Source organism: Equus asinus, chromosome 10 (assembly GCF_041296235.1).
Source record: "Equus asinus isolate D_3611 breed Donkey chromosome 10, EquAss-T2T_v2, whole genome shotgun sequence".
Lineage (NCBI taxonomy): Eukaryota > Metazoa > Chordata > Mammalia > Perissodactyla > Equidae > Equus > Equus asinus.
In genome coordinates, this window is record NC_091799.1 from 17,850,861 (window position 1) to 17,864,052 (window position 13,192).

Here is a 13,192-nt window from a genome sequence, read left to right on the forward strand (position 1 = left end):
CTTCCCCTGCTATAGCAGGCACCTCATGTCACTGATGATGCCCCTCTCATGGGAACAGCCGCTGCTTCTCCCAGTATGCTCCAGGCTCCCACATAAAGGACCGTCCATCAGCCCAGTAATTCTGCCCAAGTCCCTCCCTGTCCCCTTCACAGCTGGACTTCCAAGGAGGGCGTCCACACCTGCTGCCTGCACTTCTCACCTCCGCTGTGCTCAGCATCTCTCCAGGAAGTCTGCACCCACTGAGACCACCAGTGCACGTGTCCTTGACCCCTCTGCCACATTTGGCCTGTGACCTTCCCCCGGATGCACCTTCCCACATGCTCTCTGGGTGTCTGTGGTGACCCGTTCTCCTCCTTCGTGTCTCTCCCACTCCAGCTCCTCTGTTCTGCCATGAGAAGGTAGGCCCTCAGGTAGGCCGCCTCACCTCATACTCTTCCTAGGTAACTTCATCCCTACCCAGGCTCACCTCCAGCCCAGCCCTTTCCTGTGCTCCGATGCATTGCACATGCACCAGTCGCCCACCTGATGTCCTCATTGGGTGCTGTAATGACATCTCAAATTCATCCTTTCATGAGCTGAATTCTCAGACTTCACCCAAGTCTGGCCCTCATGCCCTGCCCCCTCTCATGACTGGCATCGTCCTGTGTCCCCGACCCCAGCCTGACACACATCGCTGACCCTGGCTTTCCTCTCCTAGCCCCATCCCCGAAATTCCGAATCCTGTCAATTCTCCCGTTTTCTCACTGCCCCTCCCCCCAGTAGTCACGTTCCTGACGCAAAGCCACCATCCTCCGCCCTGAGTTAGCAAAGCTTCCTCAATGCCCTCCCCCTGCCCACTCTGGCCCCCTCCAATCTGACAATGCACGACAACCAGTGCCTTTTGAAAACACGTGAGCATCTTTCTCACACACATAAAATGCCCCTCCGGGTTTCCACCCTCTCTCGACCATGGCCTACAGGAACCTGCATGCTCACTCGCTCACTGTCTCCTTCTCTCTCCAGCCACGCTGGTCTTTCTTTGCCTGGAACTCACCAAAACCCTTTGCACATCCTAAATCAGTTCAGCATATACTTATAGAACATTGGTTTGTGCCAGGCACTGAGTCAGGAAACCAGCCTGGCGTGGTTCCTATCCTGGCACTCCTTTTCTAGGGGAGAGATGGAAGAAACAAACAAGTGAACAAGACAGTCTCATTGTTAAGAGTGATGACAAAAATAAAGCAAGACGATGTGATCAAGAATGAGGGGAGGGATGCTTAGAGTCGGGTGAGGCGATAAGATGGAATAAGGCAAATGAAAGCCTGGGGAAAAGGATTTCAACCAGAGGGAACAGCACCTGCAAAAGCCCGAGGTGTGAAAGAGTTTAGTGGCTAAGGAGCAGCAGGGCGCCCCTGTGGCGGAGGGGTGGGCTCAGTGAGGAAAGTGGTTTGAGATGGGGCTGGAGAGTGGGAAGATGGGCTTGGGGGCCATGGCGAGCGGGATGGATTTTGTTCCAGTGCCGCGAGAAGGCACTGGAGGTTTTAAGCATGACGGTGACGTCATCTGATTCACGCTTTTAAAAGCTCACGCTGGAAATAAGCCAGATAGAGAAAGACAAACTCTGTATGACTCCACTCATAGTTGGAAGTTAACATTTAGACAAAGAGAACTGATTGGTGGTTACCAGGGGAAAGGGGGGTGGGGGGAGGGCACAAAGGGTGAGGTGGTCCACCTACAACATGACTAACGATAATATAGAACTGAAACTTCACAAGGTTGTAAACTATCATAATCTTAATAAAAAGAAATAAAATCATAATAAAAGCTCACGCTGGCAGCCGTGTTCCTCCCTCTCACTCACCACCACGTCCCTGGGGCCCAGCACTGCTCCCGGCCCATGCTGAGTGTTCAAAACATGTGTCGAATGATGCATGCCCCTGACTTTCTATGTGACTTGGAGTTAGTCACTTCTCTCTCTGGACCTTATTTTCCTCACCAGAAAGACAGTCGATGGGATGGGGCTGGCCCGTGGCCGAGTGGTTAAGTTCGTGCGGCCCACTTCTGCAGCCCAGGGTCCAGATCCTGGCCGCGGACATGGCACCGTTCATCAGGCCATGTTGAGACGGCGTACCACATGCCACAGCTAGAAAGACCCACAACTAAAATATACAACTATGTGCTGGGGGGATTTGGGGAGAAAGAAACAGCAGGAAAAAAAAAGAAGATTGGCAACAGTTGTTAGCTCAGGTGCCAATCTTTAAAAAAAAATAAAAAAGAAACAGCCGATGGGAATTTCACGCCAAAGTGGGAATTTCACGCCAGAGTGAGAGGGCGGGACTTGATTTAAGTTCCCCGCCTCCCCAAGCGGCCCCGAGACCCAAGACCCCAGTCGACACCCCTGGGGACCCTATCAAAGCGCGGCTGCTCCGCCCCGCCCTGGACCGCGATCCAAAGGATGCTCCAGGCCGGGGGGAGGGACCCATAAGCGATCGCCGGCGCCCCCGGCGCGGATTGGGTGCAGCCGTGACAGACACCGCGCGACTGGTCGGTCCAGAGGCAGGGGCGGGGCCTGGCTCCTGCCGCGGGGCGGCCGGGCAGCGGGGGACACCGCCAGAGGCCGGGAAGCTGTTGCAGGAGCGATGCCCGCGCCCAGCCCGGGGCCCCGCGAGGTAGGTGCAGACTCGAGAGAAGACGGGAGAGGGAAGGGTTGGGGGACAGGAGCCGGGCCTCCCCTCCCAGTGCGGCTGGGCATCCAAGCCCAGGAGGGGTCCTGCACTGGGACCAGTACACGCCCCACATGGGGCCACAGGTAGGAAGGGAGGAGTCTGGCTGGTATCCTCTGAGAGCTTCCTCAGTTTCCTCCTCGGGCGGGAAAAAGGAGATGATGATAAAAGCTCCTCCTTCATAGGGCTAATAGGAGTTCAAGCTCTGGGGGCTGGCCCCGTGGCCGAGAGGTTAAGTTTGCGCGCTCCGCTGCAGGCAGCCCAGTGTTTCATTGGTTCGCAATCCTGGGTGCGAACATGGCACTGCTCATCAAACCACGCTGAGGCGGCGTCCCACATGCCACAACTAGAAGGACCCACAACGAAGAATATACAACTATGTACGGGGGGGCTTTGGGGAGAAAAAGGAAAAAAATAAAATCTTAAAAAAAAAAAAAAAAAAGGAGTTCAAGCTCTCAGCCGGTGCTGGCACGTGGTGGGCGCCCACTACTAATGGGTCAGCTGCTCTGAGCTCAGCCTCATCTGACCCTCCACGCTGGCCTGGAGGAACTCCACGTAGACGAGTGAAATAGATGACCGAGTCACCGGCATCAGGGCTCCTACTATCAAGGGTTCCTGTGTATGGAGCTCAAACTCAGTAGTAACTACAGTTAATACCTGCCCTGAAGGAGTTCTTATAGTTCTCATTTTACAGGCGAGAAGATGGGGCGCAGAAACGTTAGGTGACTTATCTCAGGTCACACAGCTGGTGAGAGACAGTCAGTCTTGGGCTGGGTTTGGCTGCAGAACCCACGCTCTGCCTACTGATAATAACTATCACTCTATTTTGGGTGCTGACTGCATGCCAGGCATGTGTGGCTGCTCCTCACCACACCCAGTGAGGAGGGTACTAGCATTATCCATATTTTACAACTGAGGAAACTGAGGCAGAGAGAGATTAAAGGAGGGCTCATGAGTTGTGGAGGAGGGACTCAAATCCTGGTCTTTCCCCTCTGGGATGCTCATTGCCTCTCATGCCTCCTGCCACCAGGTCCTGGCCTCCTCCCCAGAGCCTGGATCCAGAGCAGCTGCTGCGGGCTCCAGCTGCCGTGGCCTCCTCTGGCATCTACAGGACAAGCGGTTGCGCCTAGGCCTGTTTGACATTGACCCGGGGCATAAGCTGCACCAGATGACGTGTATGATGCAGGCAGGGCTGTGGGCTGCCACCCAGGTCTCCATGGACCACCCGCCCACAGTGAGTGGCCAACCTGTCCCGTGCACTGACAGCAAGACCAGACTGATGGCCTGTCCCGCTAATACTGCAGGGCTGGGGACTGGAGAAGGCTAGAGGGGGAGGAAGGTAGGGGCGTGGTGCAGGGAGGGAGGGACATTCTGGGGTAGGGGCTGGGGCCAGGAAGCCAGAAAGTCCAGGGTGCGGTGGGCTTGTGAGGAACCCCCTGACCCAGAGAGTTGCAGTGTGACTCTAGATGGGCATCTGCCTCTCTTGGGCCTCAGTGTCCCCATCTGTATAATGGGTGGGAGGGATTGTACTCCTTGGTCTCTGAGGCCCTCCCAGCTCTGCCAGGTGTATGGTTGAGAAGGGACGCCACCCCCACTCCACCAGCCTGGCCCATCCTCCCTGGAGCTCAGGCTGGGGCCAGGCTGGCTCAGCAGAAAGGGTCACCCAGCTGCAAGCTCAGCAGCTGGATGGGTGGGTGAGCATGTGTGTTTGTGTGTGTGCACACGTGTGCACAGTGTGACCACATCCCACAGGCCAGTCCTGGCACAGGGACCCGGAGGTCCAGGGAGAGTGTAAGAGTCCTCTAAATCTCATCACCTGCTGAGAACCTTCCAGGGCTCCCCAACACTCAGCATGGCCTCAGGATCCTGTTGGTTCAAGCCCAAGGGCCAAGTGTCCAGCCTCGTTCACACTCCATCCCTCCCTTACTTGCTTCAGCCACTTGGGCCCTCCTTCCCTTCCTGGTGGCCAAGAATGCCGTTCCCACTGTGATGAGCATCCTGCTCTTCCCCTCCACTACCCTTCAGATTTCAGCTTAGAAGTCACCTCCTCCAGGAAGCTTTCTCTCATCCTGCTCCTCCCAGGCCGAGTCAGGCAGATCCCCTGGCTTCAAGGCCATCCTCTGTTACTGGGATGGCATTGGCTTCACTTGGCCAACATGTGTCTGAGCTCATGTGCCGGGCTTGAACTGAGAGCCGGGTCCTTGGGACCCAGCAGTGGATGAGACACACCCAGGATCTGCCACACTCATTCTCATCCTCCTTCCAGCTTTGGGAGGGCCTGCGACCCATCTGCCCAACCCAGGCCCACCCAGAGTGGTCCCTGTTTGCTGGAGGAGTCCAACTGGGGGAAGGGGGCGAGGCCAAGTGCAGGATGCTTGGAGCTGCTGGGGCTGGCAGTGGGGGTGGAGACCTGCCCTGAGCCCCTCTGCCCCTCCCTGTAGGGGCCGCCCACTGAGGAGGATTTCTCCCAGGTCCTGACCCAGGTTCACGAGGTAGGAAGCCCCAGACTGCTGCGTGGAAGGGGGTGTGTACCCGTCTTAGCTCTCTTTCCTCAGTTTCCCCCTCATGCAGTGGGAGCGATGGCTTGCCTCAGAGCCTTGCAGGAAGGGTGTGGTTACCCTGACCCCCTGGCACTAGGGCCAAGTGCACACACGTGGGCCCCTGTGGACGCTCTTGCTCCCCAGCAGGGCTTCGAGCTGGGCACCCTGGCTGGCCCGGCCTTCGCCCGGCTGCGGCGCTCCCTAGGCCTGGCGGATGAGGACTACCAGGCTGCGCTGGGCCCCGGCGGCCCCTACCTGCAGTTCCTCAGCACCTCCAAGAGCAAGGCCAGCTTCTTCCTGTCGTGAGCTGGCCGCAGGGGCGGGCGGGGAAGGGGTGGGAGTGGTGTTCCGGGCTGGTGGGGGGCGCTTGGGGCGAGAAACGGAACCGCCGGGTGAGGGAGGGTCAGGGCCAGATAGAGGTCAGATGGAGGAGGTGAGCCGGAGGGGGAGGACGGGAGGCGAGAGGGGCGGCGGGGCGGCCGCTCCAGCCCGGCCTGGTCGGTGACCTCTCCCTCCCGCCCCCAGCCACGACCAGCGCTTCTTCCTGAAGACCCAGCGGCGCCGGGAGGTGCAGGTGCTGCTCGCCCACCTGCCCCGCTACGTGCAGCACCTGCAGCGGCACCCGCACTCTCTGCTCGCGCGGCTGCTGGGTACGGCCGGCCGGGACCCGGGACTGCGGGGCGGTGGGAGGAAGGGAGCGAGGAGCGCAGGGGGCCAGGGAGTGGGGCGACTCCCAGGACGGGCTCTCAGCCCAAGCCGGGTGGTGGGGAGCGGCCAGGAGGCGAGTCCTGCGGCGAGCAGCGTGCAGTGGGGGGCGGGTCCTAGGCCGCAATGTAGCGGGGAGAGCGGGGGGGGGGGGGGGGGGGGGGGGGGGGCGGGGGGGGGGGCCAAGATCTGGGGAGGAGGGCATTGGACAGTCCTGTCGGGAGGGTGTGTGTGTGGGCGGGGCCTTATCTCAGGACCCGCATACTTGGGACTAAGTCTGTAGGCGAGTGCAGGGGGCACAACCACCCAAACTGGGGAAGGGGTCTGGGGGCGCAGCCTGGAGGGGCGTGTCTCGAGAAGGAGACGTGGCCTGGAGCCCGGACTAGGGTAGGATGGGCCCGGGGTTGCCGAGTTTGGGGTCCCTCACCTGGCACCCTCTCGCCTTCCAGGAGTGCACAGTCTCCGGGTGGCCCAGGGAAAGAAGGTGGGTAAGGCGGAGGCGAGGGGGCTGGGCCGGAGGGGGCGGCTGGAGGGTGAGATCCTGCCTCCCTCACTCCCTACCCCCGTCCCCAGAAATACTTCATCATCATGCAGAGCGTCTTCTTTCCCGCCGGCCGCATCTCCGAGAGGTGAGTCGGCCTCGCAGGGCCCCGGCCCCACCCGGAATGTGCCCCTGAAGCCCCCACGCTCCCTAGATGGCCGGCGAAACCGAGGCCCGGGGAGGAGAAGGGACGTTCCCAAGATCCCCCGATGGATTGGAGACCGTGGTACCCCCGACCAGCATCTCTGAGAGCTCAGTATGCATTGGGCTCTGTGTTGAGCCATTTGCATTCATTAGCTTCTTTATTCCCAGAACAACTCTGAGGGATAGTTTTATCATCATCCCCATTTTTTAGATGAGAAACGGAGGCGGGGGAGGACCGCACGCTGCTGTGTGAGGAGTAGGAATTCGAACCCAGCCTCTGACTGCACATTGCCCTGACTCTGCCGGCAAGCTCCCCACTAGTGCTCCAGGGCCAGGGCCTTCCTTCCAGCCGTCCTGGTGCTGCCCTCTAGGGTTGGACCCCTGTGTCTGGGACACCCCCAGGGATGACTGGGCCGAGACGCAGGCACAGGCAGGGGGAAAGCCTGGGCCGGCTTCTGGGCCTGAGTTCAAATCCCTACTCTGCCGTTTACGTACTGTGTGATCTTGGGCGAGTCAAAGGAACTCTCTCTGCCTTTTTCTTCATCTCTGACCTGGGACAGCAATGCAATGGGGCCGTGCTGAGGATATGAACAGTCACCCCGTGGAAGCTCTTGTTTCTTAGGATTACCTTGTGAGGCTCCCTGTGTGTCTCAAGTCTGTGCAGAGCTGAATTCTCCCGTCCTCCACTCCCTGCCTCTTAGGTATGACATCAAGGGCTGCGAGGTGAGCCGCTGGGTGGACCCGGCCCCCGAGGGCAACCCCATCGTCCAGGTGCTGAAAGATCTCAACTTTGAGGGCAAGACTATCAACCTAGGTGAGCCACGGGGTGGTCACTGCCTGCTCTTCCTCCATTCAGGGTGAAGTTAGAAGGGAGTCCCCTGCACTGCCCCGTGCCTGAGTCATTAAGAGCCTAGGTTCTGGAGTCAAGCAGAGCAGCGTTCAATTCCTACCCCCAGGACTTACTAGCTGGGTGACCAAGGCTCATTACAGCTGAGTTTCCTCATCTGTGAAATGGGACAGTAATGGCACCTGCCCTCCTGGGGCAGATGCATATGGAGCCCTCAGCACCTTGCCCGGCACATGATGAGAACTCAAGTGGGGGCACTGATGCTCTGGCAGGGCCCCAGCGGAGCTGGTTCCTCCGCCAGATGGAACTGGACACTGCCTTCCTCCGGGAGCTCAACATGACAGATTACAGCCTCCTGGTGGCCTTCCAGCAACTCCACGAGGATGAGAAGGGCCTGGGCAGTAGCCTCATCTTCCGCACAGTCAGGTGGGCCCCCGACAGGAATGAGGTGATGAGAGCATGGAAAACACAGATGGTGAGGTGGGGGGACAGCATAGGCAAAGGCTGGGAGACTGGAAAGTGCGTGTTTGCATGTGTGTGTGTGTGTATGTGTCGGGGGCTGGTGAAGCCTGGCTGGCAGGGGTAGCGGGCACAGGTGGACCACAGCACAGGGGACAGGACAGGTGAGATCCGGCTGGATAAGGGCTTCAATGACGATTTGAAAAATCTGCTCATTTTCTAGAAGGGGATGTGGAGCCATTGGAGGTTTCAGACCTATTTAATTTTTGCCTCAGAAAGAGCCCTTGCCCCTTAACTCTGCCATTCCACTCCTAGGATGCTGAGGTCATCCCCACTGTGCCCATCATCATGTTGGGATGGGTGTGGCTTGGGCAGAATCCAGGGTAATGGCTCCCCACACAACCCATGGCTGGGCTGGGCACGTCCTGACCAGATGGTGGAATGCCTGCCATGGGGCAGAGAACCCCCCAAGTCTGCCCATCCAAGCTAGGTCAGCTTCTCCCTTACCCTCTGCCCCCAGCCGGCGCCTAGATCATGGCTGTCATTCAGTCTGTAAGACCGAGTTTGCATGTAATGGTTATCTTATTGAAATATTGCCATGCTGGCCGGTCAATAGCCACTGTCCCAGCCCCGCCCTCACCCAGTTCCACGCCCCCATTCAGAACACACTCCCTCCCACCTCTTCCTCATCCATGTTAACCCTGACACCACAGAGTACCAGCGCCTTGCTCAGGCTCCCACACCACTGGGTTCTGATTGGTTGGTGCCTGGGAGGGGCTTGTCTCTCATTGCTTACTTCCTTGGGCAAGGCAGGAATAAACCCCTTTAGCCACCCCACCTTCCAACCCCCCACCTCCCTCCCACCCCCAGGAGGACAGTGTTAGGGAATTGCACTTGCTTCTGGCTGGGACTGGGAGCCCAGCCAAAGGCATCTTCTGATTTGGAATACATTTTGAGGCAACAAAACACAGCATCTGCAAAGTGGAATTGGACTTTGTTCACAACGTTTCAGCTCTGCCCCCTGAAACGTCCAGGATTGGATGACTCCGAATAGAAGCTTGGGAAATACCCAAATACCAGTGTGTGACCCACTGCTCTAGACCAGCGCTACCCAATAAAGATGCAACGAGAGGGCCGGCCTGCTGGTGCGGTGGTTGAGTCCACACGTTCTGCTTCCGCGGCTGGGGTTTGCCGGATCCCAGGTGCAGACCTATGCACCGGTTGTCAAGCCATGCTATGGCAGGTGTCCCACATATAAAGTAGAGGAAGATGGACACGGATGTTAGCTCAGGGACAGTCTTCCTCAGCAAAAAGAGGAGGATTGGCAGCAGATGTTAGCTCAGGGCTAATCTTCCTCAAAAAAAAAAAAAAATGCAATCGGAGGCACACGTGCAGTTTTACATTTTCTAGTAGCACGTTTAAAAAAGTAAAGAGAAATAGGTAAGAGAATTTCCATAATATATTTTATTTACTCAATACATCCAAAATTTTATCATGTCATCATCTAATCAATATAAACATCTATGAGATATTTTACATTCTTTGTCTCATTCTGTCTTGGACAATGACATTCAGTATGTATTTTACACTTCCCTGCATCTCAATTGGGACTGGCAACATTTAAGTGCTCAATGGCCACATGTGGCTAGCGGCTGCACATCGGCTAGTGCAGCCCCTGAGCATCAACCACCTTTTACTCAGCCTCCCAGCTTATCTGACCTCACAGCCTGGCACACAGGCGGTGTGGGAATGAGCAAAGGAAGGGCAGGGTCAGCGTAGAGCACCGCCGAGGGGCAGCCTCGCAGGGTCCATTGGCTGGGGCCCCCTGGAGGAGGCGGTAGCCTCACCCTCCTGTCGGTGCCCAGGTCTGTGCGAGGGATCCAGAGCCCGGAGGAGTCGGGAGCCCAGAACCGTCGGCTGCTGCCGGACGCCCCCAACGCCCTGCACATCGTGGATGGGCCGGAGCAACGCTATTTCCTGGGCCTCGTGGACCTCGTCACGGTCTACGGGCTCCGCAAGCGGCTGGAGCACCTATGGAAGACGCTGCGCTACCCGGGCCGGACCTTTTCCACCGTCAGCCCAGCTTGCTACGCCCGTCGCCTCTGCCAGTGGGCGGAGGCGAACACCGAGTGACCGGCGCCGGGCTGCTCTCCCCATCTGGACAATGGGCGCACGCCCGGAACGCCGGTTCCAGCCTGGCCAGGGCAGCAGGTTGGGCTCCCCTCGCCGGCTGTTCCTCCCGTTGGCCTCCAGAGGGCGGTGTCCGCTCACTAATACGACGGCGACACAGCCTCATTCGACGGTGATGCTGTGCCCGGCACTGTGCCAGGGACTCCCCCACATTAGCTCATTTTATCCTCAAAAAATGCTATTATTCTCTTTTTACAGACCATGAAATGGAGGCTCAGGGGGTGAAGGGACTGAGCAAGATCATTCAGCAATAAAAGATGGAACCAGGACTCAACTATGCCTTTTGGACTCAGGAGCCTGTATTCTTGCCCACGAGCTCCCGCAGCCTGTCCCCATGCTCTGGGGAAGCAGGGAGACTGAAGGCTCCATCCCAGCCCCCTGGAGCCATCCAGATGGGGAAACTGAGGCCCAGAGACTTTAAGGGGCTTATGCACGGGTAAGTGGCAAGGCCAGCCTGAGAACCCAGGTCTCCCAACCCCTTGCCCCTGGCTCAAGCAGGGCCCACTGGCCTCCGTCTGGGGTGGCCCCCTGGCTCCTGTCCCTCTAGGGATGCAGGTGGGAGAAGGTGGGGTGTTGGGGGGAGCCTGCAGCTCTGGGAGGCACTATGTTGGAGTCCACTATGGATCTTGAGTAAGCTCTACCCTCCTCTGGGAGTCACTTTTCTCATCTGTGAAATGACAGCAGGGGTTGGTGGTCAGACCAAGGGCGCTGGCCACACAGACATCACTGGGAACAGAGCAGAGCAAAGTGGCTGCACAGCCCCTGATCCTTCCTTCTCCCTCCTCCAGGAAACTCCAGCCGGGCCTCTGACCCCCGTCCAATCCGACCATGCCCAAGCTGTCCTTTCCTCTGGGGCCTGGCTGTGTGACCTGGGCAAGGTGCTAAACCTGTCTGTGCCTCAGTGGTCTAATCTGTAAAAGTGAAAGGATGAAAACGGACCTCATTAACGCATTAAATATTCATTGAGCACCTGCTATGTGACAGGCCCTCTGCTGGGCGATGGGGACCTGGGGGTGGAGCAAGATGCAGAGTCCACCTTCACAGAACTCACAGTCCAGAGGGGAGGGGTCTTTACAAAAGCAACCGGGTGTGACAAAGCCTCATGAAGGAGCGTGGGGCCCTGGAGCTCAGGGAAGGGGCCCCCGCCTAATTACTGGATGGCTGTGTCCTCTAAGCTGAGACCAGAAGAGTCAAGTGCGGCCCTGGGAGGGTTCCAGGCTGAGGGCACAGCAAAGGTCCGGGGTGAGGGAGAGCCTGGCATTTGAGAGAAAGAAACATTTCCCTGCGGCTGGAGTTCAGAGTGGGTGGGAACACTGTGGTGGGGGGCTTTCTGGGCCAAGAGCTGACCCCCAGGACTGGAGGACTCTGGATCTCGGGAAAGCTGCTCAGCTACACCAGACACTGCCACCCCATCAGCCTTTGAGAAAACGAAAAATGGCTGATGGGGAAGGGAGAGGAAAGGGATAGCTTATGCTGCAGGGCTGGAGGGTGGGTTCCTAGAAAATAGACTGTTGACATCACCCCCAGTCGTCTGGGTGACCTTGGGTGGTTGCTCAGCCTCTCTGAGCTGGCACAAGCCATGGAGAATTTCTTGTTTGGGCTCAGCAGGAAGCTGAGACATGGAGTGCGTTAAGCCTGGGGGCCCACAGGAGGGTGAGGCTACCGCCTCCTCCAGGGGGCCCCAGACAATGGGCCCTGCCAGGCTGCCCTCGGCGGCGCTCTGAGCTGACCCTGCCCTTCCTTTGCTCATTCCAACACCTCCTGTGTGCCAGGCTGTGAGGTCAGATAAACCGGGAGGCTGAGTAAAGGGTAGTAGGTGGAGGAGGGTGGGGGGAGGAAGCTCGGCAGGACCTTTGGGCCTCGGTTTCCCTGGAGTCTGGATCCGACAAGGCTGCCAGAGCCCCAGAGTCCTGCGCTCACAGAAGGGGACGGCTCAGCCCCACCCCTCTGGGTCTCTGGCAGTAGGCTGAGGTCAGGCCTGAGGCTGGAGAGGGAAGTAACTCATCCAAGATCTCACAGGGCCCAGGACTCCTGGCTCTCCTAACTCGCTCATTCCACAGACGTTACCTAGCCCGTAGGGTGTGCCAGGCACTGTGCAGGCACTGGGAAAGCCCCGAGAACATGACTGGCCGGACTGCCCACATGGAGCTTAAAGTCCAGTGGGCAGGTGGACCACAAATGAGAAAACCAGGTAATACATGAGGTGCTTCAGAGTGTGGCAAGTTCCATGAAAAAGATAAGTCGGGGTGGGACTCGAGGGATGGGGGTGCAGCGTTGGACACGATTGTTGGAGGGGGACTTTCTGAGGAGGTGACATTTGAGTTGCATGACCAGGAGCCAGCCATGTGACTGGACCAGTCAAGGGGCAGAGGATACTGCAAGTGCAAAGGTCCTGAGGTAGGAATGAGCTTTAGTGTGATTGGGGGCCAGAAGGGTGGCCAGGGTGGGCAAACAGTGATTAAGAAGGAGGCAGGAGTCCAGACTGTGCAGGGCCTTGTAGGTCTAGGTGAGAAGAGTGGGTTTTTTTCCAAAACCAAACTGAGGAGCTACATCTGAGGCTGCCGGCCTTCCCAGTCTCAATTCCACTGGGGATGTTTGATCCTTTCTGCTCCGGGAGCCCGGGACATTGGGGCACGCCCCTGTCTCCACGTGGCTCTAGCAAGGAGGGGTTGCCTCTCTGGGGAAGGACTCGTCACCTCACCAGCCATTGTGGGTGATGGATGAATCCACAGGGGACTCCTCACCACGGTCCCCTTGGGTTGGGTCTATGAGGAGAGAGACTTGAAGGGTGAGGATTTGGCGGGGGGAGCGCCAAGAGGCTCTGGTGTTGGGGACCCACCGTGTGCCTTGCCTTGTGTGAACGAGGGCCGGTGAGAGAGACTGACCTTGGACCACTACCTGTGAGGTGTGCCCAGCTGGGGTGGGGGAGACAAGGAAGGCTTATGCTCAGAGGGGTCCCTGGGGGCAGGGCCATGTGGGCAGCTCCCCGTCCCCACCCCCAACAGGATGGGGAGAGGCATGGAGGGAAGCAGCAGCCCTGGGGTCTTGGCTTTGCTCCTGCAGG

At 58.3% G+C, this 13,192-nt stretch overlaps 1 protein-coding gene across 3 annotated transcripts; it reads left to right on the forward strand.

Moving 5' to 3' along the window:
• Nucleotides 1–2,537: 2,537 nt before the first annotated feature.
• Nucleotides 2,538–11,102, forward strand: LOC106845455 (phosphatidylinositol 4-phosphate 5-kinase-like protein 1). Of its 3 annotated transcripts, none has more exons than XM_044778699.2 (12): nt 2,538–2,648; nt 3,733–3,936; nt 5,144–5,194; nt 5,387–5,544; nt 5,768–5,892; nt 6,397–6,431; nt 6,521–6,576; nt 7,334–7,446; nt 7,752–7,905; nt 9,804–10,149; nt 10,327–10,564; nt 10,917–11,102. In XM_044778699.2, the coding sequence occupies exons 1-10, from the start codon at nt 2,619–2,621 to the stop codon at nt 10,069–10,071; spliced, it is 1,194 nt and encodes a 397-aa protein (XP_044634634.2). In that variant the 5' UTR covers nt 2,538–2,618; the 3' UTR covers nt 10,072–10,149; nt 10,327–10,564; nt 10,917–11,102. The 3 variants fall into 3 exon arrangements, with proteins under 3 accessions (XP_044634634.2, XP_070374793.1, XP_070374794.1); XM_070518692.1 differs by having other exon boundaries at nt 5,390–5,544; XM_070518693.1 differs by lacking the exons at nt 9,804–10,149; nt 10,327–10,564; nt 10,917–11,102 and adding an exon at nt 8,951–9,473.
• Nucleotides 11,103–13,192: the final 2,090 nt, after the last annotated feature.

Coding starts and splice junctions, on each gene's coding strand:
- LOC106845455 (XM_044778699.2), top strand. CDS start 2,619: ATGCCCGCGCCCAGCCCGGGGCCCCGCGAG. Junction 5,195..5,386: donor TCCTGACCCAGGTTCACGAG/GTAGGAAGCCCC, acceptor CTTGCTCCCCAG/CAGGGCTTCGAGCTGGGCAC. Junction 6,577..7,333: donor GCCGGCCGCATCTCCGAGAG/GTGAGTCGGCCT, acceptor CCTGCCTCTTAG/GTATGACATCAAGGGCTGCG.